The sequence below is a fragment of the Rattus rattus genome, chromosome 1, assembly GCF_011064425.1.
Source record: "Rattus rattus isolate New Zealand chromosome 1, Rrattus_CSIRO_v1, whole genome shotgun sequence".
In the NCBI taxonomy this organism is placed as follows: domain Eukaryota; kingdom Metazoa; phylum Chordata; class Mammalia; order Rodentia; family Muridae; genus Rattus; species Rattus rattus.
Window position 1 is genome coordinate 9,731,868 of NC_046154.1, and position 20,034 is coordinate 9,751,901.

Genomic DNA, 20,034 nt, shown 5'->3' on the forward strand with positions numbered 1-20,034 from the left:
TGATAGATGGGACTTTATAGGTAAGATTCTGAGAGCTCCAATTCCGTTTTTCTGGCCCCGAAAAGTTCGTGGGTTCCATAACTTGGTTGCCTTGTAAAATGCTTGTTTACTTGAACGGATCTGAATGGCCACAGTTTTCTCGGTAGCATTCTGCTCGTGTGATTTTCTTTTTCGCTCATTGTTCCATACATTCTTTGTGAGTCGTCTCCTAAAGAGCTCAGTGTACATAAACCACAGGCAATGGCCTTTTCTTTTATTTCAGTTACTTTTCTCTACTGTTTGTTTGTTACGTGTAACCCAGACTACCCTCAAACTTGCCTTAGAGCCAAAATGGCTTCAAACTGTGATCTTCCTGCCTCTACCTCCTGAGTGTTGGGATTACAGCCATATACCACCAAGCCACCGTCAGCAGTGCTGGGATCGAACCTTGGATCTCGTGAGGCTAGGCAAGCATTCTGCTGACTGAACTACGTGCCCAGGACCACTTTATCTAACTGCTTTAAAAGATTGTCTATGTGTGGGTGCTTTGCCTGCATAAATGTCTGTGCGCTACATGGGTTTCAGTGCCCGTGGAGGCCATAAAAGGGCATTAGACGTACCCTAGAACTAGACTTATAGATGGTTGTTAACATGTGGGTGCAGGGGATTGAATCTGGGCCCTCTAGAAGAACAGCTAGTTTTCTTTACCACTGAGTCTTCTCCCTAGCTCTCCTTTTATTGTGTTAAAAGTAGAGAACAGGTGAGCACAGCCGCTCGTCCGAACTCTGGAGGATGAGGCAGGATGGGACTTCAAGGCCATTGTCATCCACATAGGGAAACCCCCAAGAAAGTGTAGCACCAGTTTTGCCATCTCCGATCGTGTTTACGTTCAGGGATTAGCGGCATGGAGCCTGCTTACATCCTTATGAAACAGACTGCTGCTTCATGATCTCTCAGCCGCTGCTTTTCTGAGTTTCACCATCAGGTACTCAGCCCAGTCAAATATCTCTACTTTTGTCTAACTGTAACCTCTAACCTCTCTCCTTTCCCATCTTAAACATCCTGGTACTGTGTATCTTCCTTTCCTAAAGGCACATTCTCAACCTTCAGTGAGTTGTCTGTCTGTTTTTCGGCTTCCATTAATCACCCGTTCTAAGAACATTCCGTGATAACATGGGGCCAGGAGCCGTTTTGGATGCTGGGATGCTAGATGTGTTTGTCTCTCTCGTCGTTTCTTTGGTTTGGTTTGGTTTGGTTTTCTTCAGAGTTCTTGCATCTTTAGCCTCTTTGCTCTCTGCTGGTTAATCACTGCGTGATATCTTCATCCCATCTAAAACTTTAATATATGCTGAAGTGGTCACTTCTGCCCCTCAGACACGATATGCCTCTGTTTACCTCAGATACCGCACTTCTGCTGTGTCCATCTCAGGTTCAAGCTTCAATGGAGGACAGTTAATGACTGTAACATTTTAGGCTGTAACCGCTCGCTCCCCTGCTTCAATGTCTTCCTGTGAGCTTCCAGGACCTTAGAGGACACAGGATGCTCTTTACTCCGCAGTCCATTTGGTCATGTTTTAGAACATGTCTCCGCCTAATGTCGGTTGTATAGACCTCCCGGGAGGATCTGATGGTTCGGAAGAACTCACACATTCACAGCTTTTTGGGCACCTTATGGGCGTGTGTCCTCTGAGATCAGAGTCCGGCTCATGGTTCTGCAGTGACTTGTGGTGAACATGGAAACCTGAAGTAATCTGTAAGTGGTGTGGGCAGGAGGCAGTTTTCTGATTCTTCGTATGATCCTTAGATGTGCAGGGACACAGCCCTGTTTGGTATTTCCGGCCTGTGGGATTCTCACTGGTTATATTACTATCGATGTGTGTGTTTGAACAGTTTTCCATAGTTCAGTAGCTTAGGTCTTTTCAGTGAAACATTTGGGCAAAGATTCTGCCCAAATTCCTCATCTGACTCTAAAAGGCTTTTACCTTTGGGTTGTCACCTCATATTTAAGAGAGGCTGGTGAAAAACCACTGTCCTGAGGGAGAGAAGACAATGAGGCCGCTGAGGATTGGTCTAGCCCTCAGGAGATGACTTTAGAGGTACCTGAGGGTCATAGAGGATCATACATGGAACCTAGAACACAGCTGGCAGAAGTTCCCCAAGGTCAGAACTACAGTGGAGAAGAACATTCCCATCTACACGTCAGAGTACTGAGATTCGAGAATACTATTACAGTGGACCAGATCGGAGGCCCCAAGTCATTGTCATCAGGTGATCACAGTGACATTAGAATAGCACAGGTGCTTAGCCCTGAGTGAGGGAAAGGCTGCAGGCAAATGAAGGAAAGGCCAGTGGGACTCTCGCAGGCAGGAGAACAGCTCTCAGGAGCACTTGGGCATCAGTGTGGTGGGACAGGACCGATTCACTGAGGAGCTGCCCTGGAAGGGACAGAGCGATCACGTCTCTCTCTTTCTAGCCTCGCAGTATGAATGCGCACCAGTGAAGCCCTTTTTCTGCAGAATCTGGTAAGTGAACCACGCAGGGGCTCCGTGGTGGCTCAGTCTCTGACTTCTGCTCAGCCTTCACCGTGATTCCTTTGTATTCAGCTAGGTTCTGTTTTAGATACATCAACGACAACAACCCAAGTGTTGCTAGGTGAATTTGTGAATTTAGAAGAAAAATAAGAACGCCCAGATATAATTGCCGGCCCTGTGCCATCAGAGCCCATGGTTTGAATGAAGTAAACTGTAAAACGGCTGTGCTTCAGGGCCCATTTTGCTTGCATTTTTTCAGTGCAGTCATAGTTAAAATTAATTTATAAAATTTCCTCACACCTATCCCTCCATTTTTAGAATTTTTAATAGCAGGGCCTAAAAAGAGGGAAGAAAATCAGCCACACTGTAACAGGAATTGATTTTTTTTTTTTTTCTATTTTTCGGAGCTGGGGACCGAACCCAGGGCCTTGCGCTTGCTAGGCAAGCGCTCTACCTCTGAGCTAAATCCCCAAGCCCAGGAATTGATTCTTGTGGATAGTTCTCACCTCTGAGCTTAACTACTGCAGTGTTGCTTTCAAAGGAAAAAGAAAAACTTTTTTTCGTTGAGAGTTAGTCTCTCTGTTTAGCCCTGGAATGCACTATGCAGATCAGCCTGGCCTCAAACTTACAGAGATCCTCCTGCCTAGGCTTCCCCAGGGCTGGAGTTAAAGGTGTGCGCCACCATTCCGGGCAAGAAAAACCATTTTGAACGTGTCACAGTTACTACCCGTGTGGAAGTCAGTAACTACTCCAAAGGAAATGATGAGAGCTGCCGCCAAGTGAAGCCGATAGGATTTGAATGCATAGGAGGTGGGAGGGGCCTGCGTGCTCTGCTGAGTCATTGGCAAGAAAGGAGAGAGTGAGGTGTGCCTTTGTACTGGGAACCTGGCTGGAACTGAAGGGAAGGGAGAGGGCCTGCGAGGGGGAAACCACAGGGGACTTCACTTTCAGAAACAAGTGTTTTGTTGAGATTGATCATCTTCAAACCCTTCCCTTAGGACTTTCTAACTAAACAAAAGCAGAAAAAGTAGTATTACAGACCAGTATGCTCTGATGGGCCCACTAAAAACCGTGGCCAACCTGGTGCCATCTCTATAGCTCCTCCATTTCTTCCCCGTCTGCTTTATCTCAGATGTCAAACATTCCCTCCGTTAGTACTTTGGAATATGCCTCTAAAAGACAAAGTTGCCATTCACTTTTATAATGACGAAGTTGCCCGCCTTTGACCAGGAGGGTGACTGCCTGCCCGGGTAACAGTACCCACATGATCTTTGTCAGCCTCCTCAAGTTAGTCATGAGACATCCCATACTGAACAGAGATGTTCTTACCCCAGACTCGGAGCTGTCATTTCTCCGGGAGTCCCCTGTTCCAGGTGGAAGGAAATGGCATTGCCACTGAGACTCAGTCTGGGCGAGGGGACAGTCCTTATTGCAGGGTTGCCAGTGTGTGGGACTTTTCAGCAGACAGAGCTAGGGGCCTTCATTTATTAAGAAGGCATATTTTGCATTGGGAGGGACTGTGGGCTGCTGCGTGGAGAGAGATGCTGAGAAAGACCAGCTCAGCCAGAGCGTTGACTGGCCTGGGTTGTAAGGTCAGGCCGAGGGGCTGGTGGAAGAAAGCTATCTGGATGCTATTCCAGGGTTTAATAATGGGTTAGAACCGGGGCATGGCACAAAAGGGAGTAAGGGATGGCAGGCAGGCAGTAGGAATCTTGGGTGCAGATAGTTGAGGCCCGGGACCACAGAGCAAAAGCACCTTCTCGGAAAGGTGCTTAGTTGTGTCTGGACTAATCTGAGGTCTACACTGAGACTGTATGAGAGTCTATTCTAGTTAGATGTACAGGTCTAGGGCAAATGTCTACAAATGACGCTTAGCCCTTGGCCCTAAAGAAGTTCTTACAGCAGTTGGAGGGAAGCTAGACAGATAAAGCATGAACTCTTGACTGGTTAGAGGAAGGCCCTCGTCCAAATGACTGAAGTAGGAAGCAGGCTTATAGGAGTGAGGGGAGCTGCCACACTCCCCAATGGCTCTGGAGCTTGGGAGTGGGGGGTCACTAATCCAGATGACGTTAGGAGAGAGGCTTGGCTGCAGACAAACAGGAAAGGGGTTCACACTTGGAACTCTATAGGATGGTGGCATGTCCCCCTAGCAACAGAGTAGCCACCTTTTTGCTGGTCCTCAGAGCCGTCCTTGGTGAGAACTGAGAAAAGGTCAGACTCTGCTGCAGAGGCCAGGTTGGGCAGCTGGGTTCTAACGCCCCCCTTTCCCAGCCGCCCCCTTTCCCAGCTGGGACACTTTGCAGGACAGGCGGAACCTGCAGCAGCCAAGGAAGTAGCTGAAGAAGCCTTGAGACTGTCAGTTCTTTAAAAGGGGAGGAGGGGTAGCTTAGAGTCGGGTTTGGGCATGGGACCCCATTTTGTATTTAGTAGTGCTTGTGTGCCCCACAACAGAAGGGTAAAGCAGGGCAGAGTCATGAGCCAGTCATGGGGTGACCGACAGTGAAGTAAACAGCCCTCCATAAACCTCTTACACAGTGGAGAGTGGGTGTGTGTAACAGCCAAGGGGGCCTGATAATCCAGCCAACCTTCCTTTGGGGAAGCAGACGTCTCTAAATGTTAGATTCAGGCCTCTCCGCCTTGGGAATTACTGTGGAGTATTTGCCAGCCTGTCCGCAGTGAGCTGTGTATCCAGACGAGCTCTAATCTCCTTCGATCTCTTCAGTGGCGGTGGAGACAGGGAGCAGAAGAGACATTACTCCCCATTCCGGATCCTCCCCTACTTGGTCCATGTACACAGCCCTGCCCAGCCAGAGCCAGAGCCTTGCTGTCTAACACTGGTTGAAAAGATTCACTCTGGTTACGAAGGTAAGTCAGTAACTATGCCCTGCTCTCTCAGTAAGATGCAGAATGCCACTGTTCAGACAGCAGTGTGGGGACAGCAGCTTCTGTGGTTCTGGGACAGAAGACTGCTTCAGTTTCCAGTCTGGGTCATAAGCCCTGGAAGCACTCGTAGCTGGTGTTTGCTGACCTGTCTTCTGGTGCTGTTATCACTGCCACGGTGTGGCCTCCTGGGCTGTGCCTCACACTCGGATAGACACATAATCCTTGTCCCTTCTCTGTTGGTGACCTGTTCTATGGCCTTTTATCTGTCATGTATGAAATAGTAGCACTAAAATCATTACATGAAAAGGCCACAAGAACGGTCGAGTTTGCCAGGTAGCACATGTTCTAGGGACTGAGGCATGTGTGCCCTGCGCTACTTAACAAGTTCAAGGCCGGCCTGGCCTGCATAGTGACTACCTGTCTCAGCCAACCATGACCAGAGGTAAAGCACAGTGATGGAATGCTTGTCTTGCTGTGTAACCACAAGGCCCTGGGTTTGATACTCAGCAGTTGATAGAGGGGGGAGATGTCATATTATAGAAATGTTTGGAAACTTCCAGAAGTTTCAGTATGCATATTTAATAGACAGAAATACATTTATAAAAGCAGCTTCCATTTAATAACTAAAATCACAGTTGGTTCTTACGATACCTGATACATGCTCTCTCCTACAAATTAGCACCTTGTTCAAAAGTCACAGGAGAAACAGGGCCATGGTGAAAGTTAGTTCAGGGGCACAATGATCAAAAAAAAAATTCATTCCATTTTTAAAAAAAAAAAAAAGGACAAGGAGCTAAATAGCTCAGCAGTTAAGAACTCCGACCACTTCCAGTGGACGTGGGTTTGGTTCTCAGCACCCACATGGTAGCTCACATCAGTCTGTAACTCTAGTCTAGGGTAGCTCCTATGCACATAACAATACTTTTACGGAGAAGAAAGAACCCCGAAGCCACATGCCAAACCATGGTTCTCAACCTGTGGGCTGTGACCCCTCTGAGGTTTAGCTGCGAGTTCAGGGGTTGCTTATCAGACTTCCTGCATATCAGATACTCACGTACTGTTCACAACAGTAGCAAAATCAGTCATGAAGTAGCAGTAAAAGTAACTCTATGGTTGGGGTCAGCACAGCATGAGGAACTGTATTTACGGGTCTCAGAATTGTGGTATGTTAAACGATAAGAGAAACCCCAGCACTACTGTAACCGACCTGGGAGGAAGCAAGGTAGCCGCAGACAGCTGAAAAGCGTGCGTGCCCCGTGACCCTGAGTACCTCCAAGCAGGGCTTTGACGCATTCACTTAAGGTGTCTCGCAGCTGAAGTCACGCTCAAGTAACCTAGGTAAGCCACGCTCTCGGATTGTTGCCTGCATTTCCCGTGCAGGGTTAGAGCAGAGCTCACCTGACGTGGTGGCACCGGTTTTATTACATAACGAATTGCCTCTGCACCATTTGGAGTGCTCACCACCACCGCGCGGTCAGTGTTTCCCTCCCTCCAGCTCTAGCTGTTAGCATTTAGGATGAAGGTGCTGGCTGCTTAGGACGCAACACTTTCTGTAATTAGATTTAACCATGATGTAATTAGAATTAACCATGATGCGGTCACCGTATACTGACCTCATTTAAATCAAGTTAGGGATGAAACGGTTTGTCGTGCTGTTGCATGGACTCCAGACCTGTCAGACCTCTGACTTGGATTTCTGCCATCTCATGCAGGTTTTTTCTCCTTGTATGTTAAGTAGCTGGTGGGGTAGATGACTATTTGGCCGTTTGACCCTTAATCAATCTTTTTTCCTTTTTCAATAGCTCCTCGAATCCCTGTAGATAAAAGAGTTTTTACCACAACACACACGCCGGGATGTGTGTTTCTTGAAGTAGATGAAAGGTAAACACTTTTTCGAGTCTAAAAGAAATTTGTTTCTGAAGACGAACCAAGGTACTAGAGGTCCGAGGTGTGCTTTGCGTGCTGTCGTGTATCCTGTGACAGCCTGTTCCTGCTGGTCACAGTCCAGCTTAAATTGAGCCCTCTTAAGTAAATCTATTTTCAAGTTAACGTTTGTTTGTTTATGTGTGTGTTTGCCATGCGCATCTGGAGGTCAAGGGTCACCTTTCTGGCCTTGGGTCTCAGATCCAGCAGGCTTGGTGGCAAGTACTTTTACCTGTTAAGTCCTCTCACTGCCCCAGTTGGCTGAATTTTAGTGCAAACACCTTGCATATTGTATTTGTAAAAGCGATTTACATGCTATCTTACATGAACCACAGGTGGCAGGAGAGTCATTGTTCTTGTTTTACATAAACCAAGGGCCAGTTCACCAAAAACATCTGACCATATTCAACTTAGGACCAGGACTCAGTCTTTTTGGGGGGAGGGAGGGGTTATTGAGATGGTTTCTCTGTGTAGCCCTGCCTGGCCTCCAACTCAGAGATCTGCCTGCCTCCGCCTCCATAGGGCTGGGACTAAAGGCATGCACCACTATGCCTGGCTAAGACTCAAATCTCTTAGCATTTACTTTAGTGGTGTTTCCATGTGACAAATGTTGTTTAAATCAATTCATGCTAACTATTGTAATTAGTTGGAAAAGGAAAAAAAGAGAACATAAGTTTAGAAAAAAAAGGCTAGCTTTGTTTAAAGAATTTTTCTCCATTTTGAACTTATGTTACCTTTCTTTTTTAGGGCAATTTTAAAATGATTTTTGTTATTTTTTAAACATAGAACAGATGGTACGTATTGCTGTTTTTCAGTATTTTTTAGAAAAAAAATATTTATGTGTCTGGCTGCTTTGTCAGAGCGTATCGTATATCTGTGCCACATATGGAGAACCTCTAAAGAGGCCAGAAGAGAGCCTCAGATGACGGTCGTGAGCCACCACATGGGTTCTGCAAACCCACCTCAGGTCCCCTGGGAGAGCTGGAGCACTCTCGACTGCCAAGCCATTCTCCAGCTCTTGTTCTTCAGTATTTTTGTCTGGATAAATCAAACATTCCTATCACATTAGTGTATGAGACACACACACACACACACACACACACACACACATACACACACACACACACACACAAATTTATTTTAGAATTCTAGTCTTGAAATTGGAAAATCTGAGAAATCGAACTGAGCCATGCATTAGTGTAAAGGGAACCCAGACACTGTTAATGGATCCTGGTTTGTCTAAGTCACCCTTACAAAGCTTCCTGACCCTGAGCACACTTTTGTGACTCCTTTTGATACTGTGTACCACTTTTGACATTACAATGTATCCGATTATTGATGACGTTTATGACGTTTTTGTTCATCAGCCTTTGTTACTGTCATAAAGCACTAGAATGGCCAACTTGTCAGGAGGAAGGAAAGGTTTATTCGCTACCCAGTCAGTCCACAATCACGTGGCTGGCTCATTGCTTTAAGGCCTCTGGTGGGATAGGACATCACAGTGGTGGTGGCATGGCTCCCCACACAGACAGTGAAGGAAATGTACTTCATGGAACCAGGAAGCAGCGGGAAGTCAGCCTAACTGTAGGAACCATGGAGGAGGGCTGGCTCACTCCATGACTTGCCCGCTGCCTTTTTGCTAGCCTTCTTACACAGCCTGGGGTGTCCAGAAAGTGACACTGCCCACTGTGGACTGGGTCTCTGACATGTCCACAGAGTAATGCGATGGTGACATTAACACAGTTGAAACTTTCTTCAGGTGATGAAGTTGACAGCTAATGTCAACTCAGACAGGGCCCAAGGGGTTATCCCAGTGACCTAACTTCTTCCCACCGGGCTTTGCCTCCTGAAGGTCTCGCCACCTCCTAGGATTGTCATGGGCCGGGGACCAGGCTTTCTGTGTACTAACTCTTGGGGGTATTCAAGGCCCACCAGTGCTGCATAAACTCATACACATGCACACATTCATACAACAACCCCTTCCTCACTAACACCTTCTGCATTACCATATGACAACATGGTGAAGAGCACACGTGCTAGAGTATCTGCGGGTGATCTGGAGTTTCTGACTCCTGAGTTCACAGTGAGCCTGCAAGCCTGTTTTAGTGTACGAGGTGCTTTTGGTACAATGTGGCCGAAGGCCATGGACATAGCTCGTGTTTGTTCCCCATAAACAGGCACTTAGGGCTTTGCCTCATTGGATGCATTAAGGGGCATCTTTTCACTAGTGTTCTTCCTGTGTAGAGCTGGCAGAGAGGCTAGGGTTTGATGGTGATGTTTTGTTTTGCAGAGCGGGAGACAGAATCCTTACATATGCTAAGCATAGTCTACCACTGAGCTATGTGGCCAGCCAGGGTGTGTGTTTCTAAGTATGTAAAAACTGCTTAATTACCTGCCCCATATAACACGCTTCCTGTGTGTGTGCCTGTGCCCCAGAGCAGTGCCTTTGCTGGGTTTCCTACCTCAGGATCTGATTGGAACGTCGATCTTAACGTACTTGCACCCAGAAGATCGGCCTCTGATGGTTGCCGTACACCAAAAAGGTGGGGCCCGCTCCTGTATGGATGTTATCTGCCACTGATTGGTTGTAACTTTTCAGTTCATTTCTGCTTAGAGTTTAGCCTTCACCCAAATCAGAAATGCGTTGAAACTGCTAAAATCATTGTTTTCCTGTTTTAAACTGCTAAAGAAAATCCCAAGCAGATAGCATGTGGGGACACTTAAAATCCTGTCTGTGTTGAGTTTGGTTTTAATCCTGTTGCTTTGTATAGTTTTAAAGTACGTGGGCCACCCTCCATTTGAACACTCACCCATAAGATTCTGCACGCAGAATGGAGATTATGTCATTCTGGATTCCAGCTGGTCCAGCTTTGTGAACCCCTGGAGCCGGAAGGTCTCCTTCATCATTGGTCGACATAAAGTCCGAACGTAAGTTCATCAGTTGCTGCTCTGGGTACAGGGGTGAGTAGGGCAGGTGTTGCTTGTCATGGGAAGATTGACATGATTGGGTGTGTTACATGAAATAAATATAAACACACACACACACACACACACACACACACACACACACACACAGATACAAAGGCACCCACACTGGCGCCGGCTAATTTCTAGTACCAAGGTTTCCCTGCCACTAGGGTCTCCCTGTGGGAGCTGCCCGACCTGCCATTCTCCTGTGGTGGATCCTGCTCACATTCCCAGCCACCCGCCCCTGTGGTTAGCTATCACAAATCCGTGTAACCTGGTAAAATCAAAACTCTAGAGGCTTGTAATTTATCGTCAGATTTATATCTAAATTCTCACCCCACAGAACGTCCACACAATGAACTCAGAGCCAACTGATACTGATATAAACCGCCCACCTAGATAAGACAAATTGTCCTGTAATTATCTGTCCCTTATAAGACATTCATAGCTCCCTGTGACTATTTAAAGCCATACACAATCTGGATCGTCTTTCTCGTCCTCCTTCCTTCCTTCCTTCCTTCCTTCCTTCCTTCCTTCCTTCCTTCCTTCCTTTCTCTTTCTGTCTCTATGTCCCTGTCTCGAAAATCCTCCTCCCACCTTCCTTTTCCACGGCCCCATCACAGGCTCTCGCCTTACCTTTCACCTGCCTTCCCCTGTGCGCAGACAGCAGCCTGCAGGTATAAAAGTTCAGGACTTCTCTAGCTCCCTTCATGGCACTGCCAGCACTCTGCGGTCTTCTGACAGTAATTGCAGTCTTGGGGCAGGGTTTCAGCTTTTAGATCACTGTGGCTGCACTGGAGATCTGAGCAGATCTACTCCAGATCTAGGGGATCCATCGCCCTTTTCTGGCCTGTGCAGGTGCCCCGCGTGTGGGTGGTGCCCAGATACACACCAGGCAGAACACCATAGCGTAAGAAAAAAACCTAAATTAATATTCACGTGAATTTTATATATGTGTTATGCTTACGTGTATGTATGATGACTGTGTACCTGGGGCACTGGAGGCCAGAAGGGGGCACTGGGTCCCCTGGAGCTGGGGCTACAGCTCTGGTAAGCAGCTGTGTGAGTGCTGGGAACCAAACCCGGATCCTCTTCAAGGGTAGAAAGTGCTCTTAACCGTGGAGCCATCTCTTGGACCACTGGCTTTGCTGTTTCTTGGCTCCTTCCTCCACCCAGCCTGGGGCTGGGCAAACAGACTCCCGTTGGACCACACCGCCCAGCCTCACACCGAGGGCCAGGGACAGGGACAATGTCCTGGACCTCACCACCCAGCCTCACACCGAGTGCCAGGGACAGTGTCCTGGACCACACCACCCAGCCTCACACCGAGTGTCAGGGACAGTGTCCTGGACCACACCACCCAGCCTCACACCGAGTGCCAGGGACAGTGCCCTGGACCTCACCACCCAGCCTCACACCGAGTGTCAGGGACAGTGTCCTGGACCTCACCACCCAGCCTCACACCGAGTGTCAGGGACAGTGTCCTGGACCTCACCACCCAGCCTCACACCGAGTGCCAGGGACAGTGTCCTGGACCACACACCCAGCCTCACACCGAGTGCCAGGGACAATGCCTACATCATAAGACTTTATGAGGTGATGTGTCTGTCTCAGTATTCTTCATTGGTGCCCAGACTGGTCCCTTCCTCTCCCCTTAATAACCAGGGGACCTGGGAAAGGTCCCGTGGAGGGATAATCCCATTGGATGGATAATACTGTAAAGCAGTTGGAACAATGGCTACACAAGTTAGGGCGGTGGCTGTCAACCTCTCTAATCTCTTTAGTACACTGCCTCCTGTCGTGGCAACCCGAACCATAGTTATTTTCATTGCTACTTCATAACTGTAATTTTGATACTATTATGAATCGTAATATGAATATTTTTGGCAATAGAGGTTTGCCAATGGGGTCACAACCCTCTGGTTGAGAACTACTGTTTTAAGGCTTCTTAAAGATGTTCTTTTCTTTCTTTGTTTTTAAAGATCTACTTACTTAATATATATAAGTACAGTGTACCTGTCTTCAGACACACCAGAAGAGGGCATCAGATCCCATTACATATGGTTGTGAGCCACCATGTGGTTGCTGGGAATCGAACTCAGGACCTCTGGAAGAGCAGTCAGTGCTCTTAACCCCTGAGCCATCTCTCCAGCCCTTGTTTTTTTCATTTATTGAGTGAGGTATTGTGTAAGGGGAACAACCAAACGTGTAACATAGCATTCACATGTGGAGGTCAGAGGACACCTTGGGTGGAACATCCTCCCACTAGGGCTCTGGGATCAAATCCTGGTTATCAGGTTTGCACAACAAACAGTGCTGCGCGCTGAGCCACCTCTGAGCATTTTAAATCCTCTGAAGCGAATGACAGGTAAAGTAGCGTTGGGAAGTCTCCTTTTCACCACCTCAGGTGCCGTAGAGTCGTCTTCATCAGGTAGCACCAGTGATTAGCAGCTTTAACCTTTATTTACTTATTTTTGATTTTTTTTTTTTGAACCAGGATCTCCCTGGGTAGCCCTGGCTATCCTAGAGCTCCCTGCGTAGGCTAAGCTGGCCTCATGCTCACAGAGATCTCCTGCTCTGCCTCCTGAATAATGGAATTAAAGACATGCGACCATGCCCATTAAGCTTTAAGTTTTATTCTTACGAATTTTTAAATCCTGTGTAGCTGTGTACATCTGCACGTGGTTGTGTGAGGCACCCTCAGAGGCCAGAGGCATCAGATCCCTAGGAGCAGGTGATGTACATGGTTCTGAGCCACCTGACATGGGTGGCGGGAATCAGACTCAGGTCCTCTGGAAGGACAGCACGCACTAACCACTGAGCGTCTCCAGCCCAGCTGTAACTGCCCGGTAGCTTCAGAGTCTTAAAATCCCTGCAGAGGTTTACTCAGTCAGACTTTGAAACCAGTCCTTACTGAAGCTCTTGAGGGCAGAAGAAGTAGCTAACTAGACAATAGGTACGTAGTTCTGAACTGGTTCGTAAGATCAGTGCTGTGGGGAAATGAAAGCTGTGCCAGGTGCATGTGATCAAGCAGGAGGCAGAGCTAGGAGGCTAGCCTGGGCTACAAAACAAAGCAACACTTTGTCTCACAAAACCAAGGGCTGGGGATGTAGTTTAGTCGTGGAGTGTTTTCCTAGCATGTTCAAGACCCTGTGTCCTATCCCCGGCACCATGTGGGTTAGGGGCTGTTATATCTTTTTTTTTTCTTTTTTCTTTTTTTTTTCCGGACCGAACCCAGGGCCTTGCGCTTGCTAAGCAAGCGCTCTACCACTGAGCTAAATCCCCAACCCCCTGTTATATCTTTTTAACTCCATATCTTCTGTATTTAGAGTCAAGGAGTTCTTTCATCGAGACTAATAACTAATTCCTTAAGCAGTCCCAGCAAGTGTTCTCGTCTCTGTTTCAAGTGAACCCAGTTCCTAATGTGTGGCCTCCCCTGGTGTTTTATAGGAGCCCGTTAAATGAAGATGTTTTTGCCACCAGAATAAAAAAGGCAACCAGTCACGACGAAGACATAACAGAATTACAAGAACAAATTCACAGACTTCTCTTGCAGGTAAAGCGAGAAGTGTTTAAAAAGACAACATTCCCAAAGTTGTGCTTTATGTTGGCTCAGTCTTGGTGATGTCACTCTGCGAGCGTGCACTGTGAGGAGTGAGGAGTCTCTTCCTCCACCTCCCAGACGTTAGTGCTTTCTTCCTCCTTCTGTGGATTAAGTCCCGCTTGGGTTTTCCCTTACTCTGGGTGAGGTGTGCAGAACATTTGGGCTGTGCTGGATTTGACACAGCAAACCGAGCTGCACTGCAGGAGAGACCTGTGCTCTCTGGATGAGAGAAGCCTTTTCCTGTTTCAGATGCCAACAGCGTACTCAGCTCCTGAGTTTGGGCTTCAGTGTTCTTATTTATTTATTTATTTATTTATTTATTTATTTATTTATTTATTTAGATGATTTAGGTTTTACAGTTAGAAGAGTGTTATGCTTGGTCTCAGTATCTCTTGGCATTGTAAGGGAAGTGGGAAAGTGACCTGTTGAAGAGAACAGCCAATGAGGGGCTGTGTAGGTAAAACAAGCTGACCGTCCACAGCGCGTGAGGCCAGCCGTCTTCCAAAGTGCCTTTCAGAAAGTCTCTAGGGTTTATGAAGTGTCTGAGGTTTTATAAAAGCCATCTTTTTATATCAAGTGTTCTGTCTAGTCTTAAAGAACTAAAGTTTATTTTATTTCATTAAATTATTTATGATTTTAGAAAAGTTACTAAAGTGCTGTATTATGGCATCTAAAAGAACCTGTTGCTGTAATTCCCACCGAAACTAAAAAGTTAGGCTCTGCCCCGAGAACAGGGAAGCACTGGGAAATGTCTTACACCAGCAGCCGGCTAGCAGCATCAGCTCCCTACACCCGCTGTAGCGTTGAGGGAGCTCTTAGCTTTGTGATGATCGTAGACTAGAAACTGAGGTGAATGTCGTCACCACGTGCAGAGCAGTAACTGAACTGGTCCCTTCCTCCTAGCCGGTTCATGCCAGTGCTTCCAGTGGCTACGGGAGCCTGGGCAGCAGTGGCTCGCAGGAGCAGCACATCAGCGTCACCTCTTCCAGTGAGTCAAGCGGACACTGTGCAGAGGAAGCCCAGCAGGAGCAGGTGCGTGGCAGTGGGAGCCTTGTGAGGTGCCGTTCTCTGTACCGTGCCAGTGGCGGCCCTGCGCCTGGTGACACCTTAGGATTTGTTTGTCATTTACAAATTTCATTTTACTTCAGAAAATAGTTTGAATGGATATAGATAAACATCTAAAAAGAAAGTCTGACCTAGGCTTGGTCACACACTTAAAATTTCAGCAGTCAGAGGATTATAAGAGTCTGAGACCAGCTGGGCTCCATGGTAAGAACCCTGTCTTTAAAAGAGAGAGAGAGGGGTTGGGGATTTAGCTCAGCGGTAGAGCGCTTGCCTAGGAAACACAAGGCCCTGGGTTCGGTCCCCAGCACCGAAAAAAAAAACCAAAAAAAAAAAAAAAAAAAAAGATAGAGAGAAATCACCTTTGCAGGGTGACTCTTAGAATCATTGTTGCTTTTCTGAGAGTGGCGGGTGTACCACGGACAGATAGATGGAAGTACAGTTTGATTGGCATCAGTGTATCACGGCACAGGAAGAATTAGAATTGAAGTGAGGAGTGCTTTTAGTCATGTCTCAGGGAACCCAGGGTTTGGCATGGATTGTTTGCACGCACACACACACACACACACACACACACACACACACACGTCTACATTGTTAACCCTTACATTATCATTCTTTCCCCCAAGATGACCCTGCAGCAGGTCTATGCCAGTGTAAACAAAATTAAGAATGTGGGCCAACAGCTCTACATCGAGTCGATGGCCAGATCGTCGGTGAAGCCAGTGATGGAGACGTGCGCGGAACCGCAGGGTAGTGGTGAGTCGTCAGAGTGGCCCCGGCCACTCTCCTACCTATCTCTTCACAGAGAGCAATACGTTTGCAAGCTGAGCAGACAGACTGAGGCCTGAGCTCTTTCCAGCTTGCTGATTACACAAGAAACAGTAGCAGTCTTGATAACAGCAAGATGGCCGCTGCAGAGTAACACTGGCAAGCTAAATGGTTTAGCTCGGTACACTTGAATAAAGAAGAAACTATTTTGACAACATCAGATTCTTAGTTTGTTTCCTTTCTGAGATTTCCAGGTGTACTAACCCCCTGCAATCAGGAGGCACAGGCTAACCTGGTCTTCCTAGTGAATTCCAGGACAGCCAGGGCTCCTAAATGAGACCCTGTCTTCCCTATAATTTTTTTCAAAAAAAAAAAAAAAGAAGGTGTTTATTCTCATAATACAGAAAGGGCGATGTCTAGAGTCAAGGTTGGAAAAGGACAGTAGTCAGTGAGAACCGACTCTGCTTCCAAGAATGAGCTTGAATCCCCCACAAAGCTCTCCTGGTATGACAGAAGGACAGACAGCAAAAAGAACTAAGCTGGTTCCCTCCCTTAGCACGTGTTTTTGAGATGGAGCCTTGCGGTGTCACTCGGTTATCTCAAACTCCTGAGGTAAAATGATCCTTCTGTAACAGCTTCCGACATGCTAGGACTAAATGCATGTCACCGCATCCACCTGCTGTGGTTCTGTAAGGTCACTGACCCCCTTCACAAAGGGATACAAGAGTGCTTCCATTTTCTGCTCAGGAATAAATAAAGAGCATCAGCCCACAGCAAATCCACAGCCTTCTCCACCCAGTTGGAGTCCTGCAGCAGCAGAAAGCACGGCTAGACTCCAAGGAAAGACTCGGGCTTAGGCAACCCTGGGCTGCCGCGCACTGCTTACTGAGCCAGACACCTTGCAAGAGACAAATCCTGGCTCAGGTAAATGCACAGGGATAATGAGAGTGGAGCAGACACTCAAACGACTCTCAAAACAGCCACCACTTAAAGCACAGAATTTGGCTAGAGGAATCTGGGAGCTGAAGCATCCATGAAACCATATCCACAGACTGCACACCTGTGTCAGTCCAAACCCAGTCTTGGCAGGGAAATGGCTCTTCAGTCCCCGCTGTTCTGCACAGGTTCATACTTTATGGAAGGACAAGAGACAAAGTGGGCACTCAAAGAAGACTCAAAACACAGCAGCAGAAGTGCCCGACAGGTAAAGTAAGTAGGAATGGCACATCTCGGGGCCAGCTCTGAGGCCAGCTCTGAGGAGGAGCCGAGCAGAAGGGCCTGCTGGCAGGCCAGAGATACTGTGTGTCCTCACTGAATTCTCAGTGATTCACAAGCGTCCACCTCAGTCTAAGAGACTAACGTTACTGTGTACGTCGGATCAGATGGGGTCAGCAGATCAGAATGAGAAATGGTTGCCACCGACACCCCAGAAGGAAGACTCAGTAAGCTCCCAGATGGATTGCTTCAGATCCCACTGAGATCACTCAGGCGGAAACAGACAGTGCCAGTCCAGGGGTCATATCAAACCATCTAACACGGGATTGACCGGGATCCTAGGAGAAGTGTTTGAAGACAGAAAGTCAAGATCTTATTCATATTCAAAGAACATCGGTCTGCATGACCGAAGGCAGCAGGACAGGCGGGCACAGGTAAGATGGAACAGTGCATCGCCAGCAACCACGCACAAGAAGACAGGAAACGGCACCTTCCGAGGAAAGATGGTCAGAGTTCTGCACCTGGTGGGAAAGCCTTCAGAACCAGATTTCTCAATCAACTGAGAATTTGACAGCACACTTTTCTACCAGAAATGCCAAGGAATTTATTTTTTTAACTATTTTAATATGTGTGTGTGCATGCACACTTACGCGCACATGAGTGTGGATACCCTGGACAGAGAGATGCCGTACGTCCTGTGTGGGACGGAGCGGAACAGAGAGGTTGCGTCTCACTACTTACAGTAGTGCAGTTTGACAGGAACAGTACATCTGCTTAACCGTTTCCACTTGACAAGTGACCATGTGACTTTGGGTAAGGGAAACCACGGTGCTGGCGGTAAAGCCCGACCGAGGAGGTAAAGGCTCTGCGCTCAGTCCTCTGCGCTCAGTCCTTCTCTCCAGAAAACTGAAACGTCATCCACTGAACGCACAGGAAGCAAACCCAGCCACCCGTGATGGCAACACACACTGAGGTTGAAAGCGGGGAGGAGCTGCCTACGAAGGGGTAGCTGGGAGAGCACTTGCATTTGCCAAGAGCCATGAACATTAATCCCATCTCAGAGCATAGACAGAACCCCAGGCCACATGCAGATAAATCTGCCAAGCAGGAACAGCAGAGCCATGCCCAGGGAGGTGAGCTTACTTACGTAGCTTCAGAGAAGAAAACCATATTTCAGCTAGATGCCAAGTAGAGAATACTGAAGTGCCCAAAAGCCATACCCAGGCTGCGGAACTCTCAAGTCACTTTGTGTGTACGTCACGGCTGAACAAACTGCAGACGCTCTAGTAAGCTAACAAGGCTTCCCACCACTGTAGAAGTTTTAAGTAATCAGGAGGAAGTCTCGACTAGATTGTCCTGGACTAGGGTAGAAGCATGTGGAGGAACTGAGTCATTCAGCTGGATAGGTGGATGGACAGATGGACAAGGGTTAGCAAACAGACCTGTATAGTCATTTCTGACCACTGAGAAAACTTAAAAGCATAGACACACGCCTAACACCAAGATCTTGGTTGCTGGGTCTGTGTTTTTGAAGAGAAGGAACTAGGGCCAGAGAGTAAAGATAGTCGAGAGACAGACAGACAGACATCAGAAGGGCACAGGGTGGCTCGAAAGAGCTACAAGTAGCTCAGGCTAGGACAATTTGAGTAACAAAACTCACCATGACAGTGTTGGTTTATAACCCAACAAATTAAGTGACCTGTGTCTATACTGAGCAATGACTGGAAGAATGAGTCAAGGCAGGGACCAGGTTACAGCGGAGTGAAGATCGGACCACCAGATTCACTGAACTCCTGGGCAGGATCCTGAAATAAAAGCTACGGTTAGTGATAACACAGTAAAAATGCAAGAAAAGTATTCATTTCAGTGAAAAGCCGTCCTCCACTGTGAATTTTATGGTTCACCACATCATTGTGGAGTTAGTGGAAGTTCCTTGGAGGGGTATGGGGAACAAACGCTCCTCCCATTCCTGTAGAGTTGAAAGGAGGCTATCTGAAGTCATGTTAAGATAGGCTCTCCAGGCCAGCTAGAAGTGCCTGTCACTAAGAACAGAAGCAGCTGAGGCCACAAGTCTGTCAGTCATGTGACAGAAACACTCACTCCCCTGGAACCGTGCCGTTCTTGCTAGCCAGAGCCCAGCTTCTGGGCTGCCAGGTTCCCTGTCTCCTTTCCTGGGCTCTGTCTTCTCTACAGGAGCTTCAGGTTCTCCAGCGCTCAAGCCTGGAGGCTTTCCCCTCTCTCTATGCCCCTGCCACCAGCCACACTTGATAAGTCCAAAGTCAAATAGGTATAGCATCATTTTATCATCCCTTGGTTGTGGTGGCCAGCATGTGGGACAGCAGGATCACAGCCATCAGTCACCATCGAGGCTTGGCACGGGTGATGCTGTGTGCTGCACCCTGCAACACATGAGATATGTGTGATACCAGATATTCCGGTCTCCGGGCCCACTGACCAACTCTGCAGACGTTCAGGTCCAGTAGACAGGTGGTGCACAAGGGGAGGGACTCGTGGCATTTAGGTGTCTAACCAGTTGTAACAAGTAGTATTAGCCTGACATTGGGCGTCCCCCACCAACCGCTCATCCGAGAGTCGCCCTGGTAATCCTTGCCCGAGATACATGCTTCACTCAATTTTACAAATATCAGCGTAGTCATTGTGTGCAGCTTGCTTTCCTGCCTTACTCACTTTACTGATATTTCTGTGTTGGTCATTTAGATCTGAGCTCATGTTTAATGATATCAAATAGACTGCGTGGTACTGTATAAATGTGTGTTATGAGCCTACTACAATTTGCCGAATATTTTCTCACTGCATGCTAGACTTTAATTGCATCTCCTTCCATTTTCTTTCAGATGAGCAGAAGGACTTTTCTTCCTCTCAGACACTGAAAAATAAAAGCACAGATACCGGCTCTGGAGGCGATCTGCGGCCAGAGCAGCACAGCTCGTCCTATCAGCAGATGAACTGCATCGACAGTGTCATCAGGTGAGAAGTGCAAGTCTCAGCGATGTCACCCTTGGGCAGAAGCCTAGGGAGTCAGTGTGGAGCCACAGAGCCCTCTCAGAGACGTCTGTGTTGGTTTCATACTGTGAAACG

At 47.6% G+C, this 20,034-nt stretch overlaps 1 protein-coding gene across 1 annotated transcript in view; it reads left to right on the plus strand.

Moving 5' to 3' along the window:
• Positions 1–20,034, plus strand: part of Per3 (period circadian regulator 3) — a 36,016-nt gene that overhangs the window by 3,769 nt on the left and 12,213 nt on the right. The window contains exons 5-13 of the mRNA XM_032894119.1: positions 2,453–2,501; positions 5,233–5,375; positions 7,196–7,274; positions 9,753–9,859; positions 10,088–10,244; positions 13,734–13,839; positions 14,791–14,919; positions 15,579–15,708; positions 19,791–19,923. Coding sequence (XP_032750010.1) covers positions 2,453–2,501; positions 5,233–5,375; positions 7,196–7,274; positions 9,753–9,859; positions 10,088–10,244; positions 13,734–13,839; positions 14,791–14,919; positions 15,579–15,708; positions 19,791–19,923 — 1,033 coding nt within the window. The remainder of the gene's footprint in view (positions 1–2,452; positions 2,502–5,232; positions 5,376–7,195; positions 7,275–9,752; positions 9,860–10,087; positions 10,245–13,733; positions 13,840–14,790; positions 14,920–15,578; positions 15,709–19,790; positions 19,924–20,034) is intronic.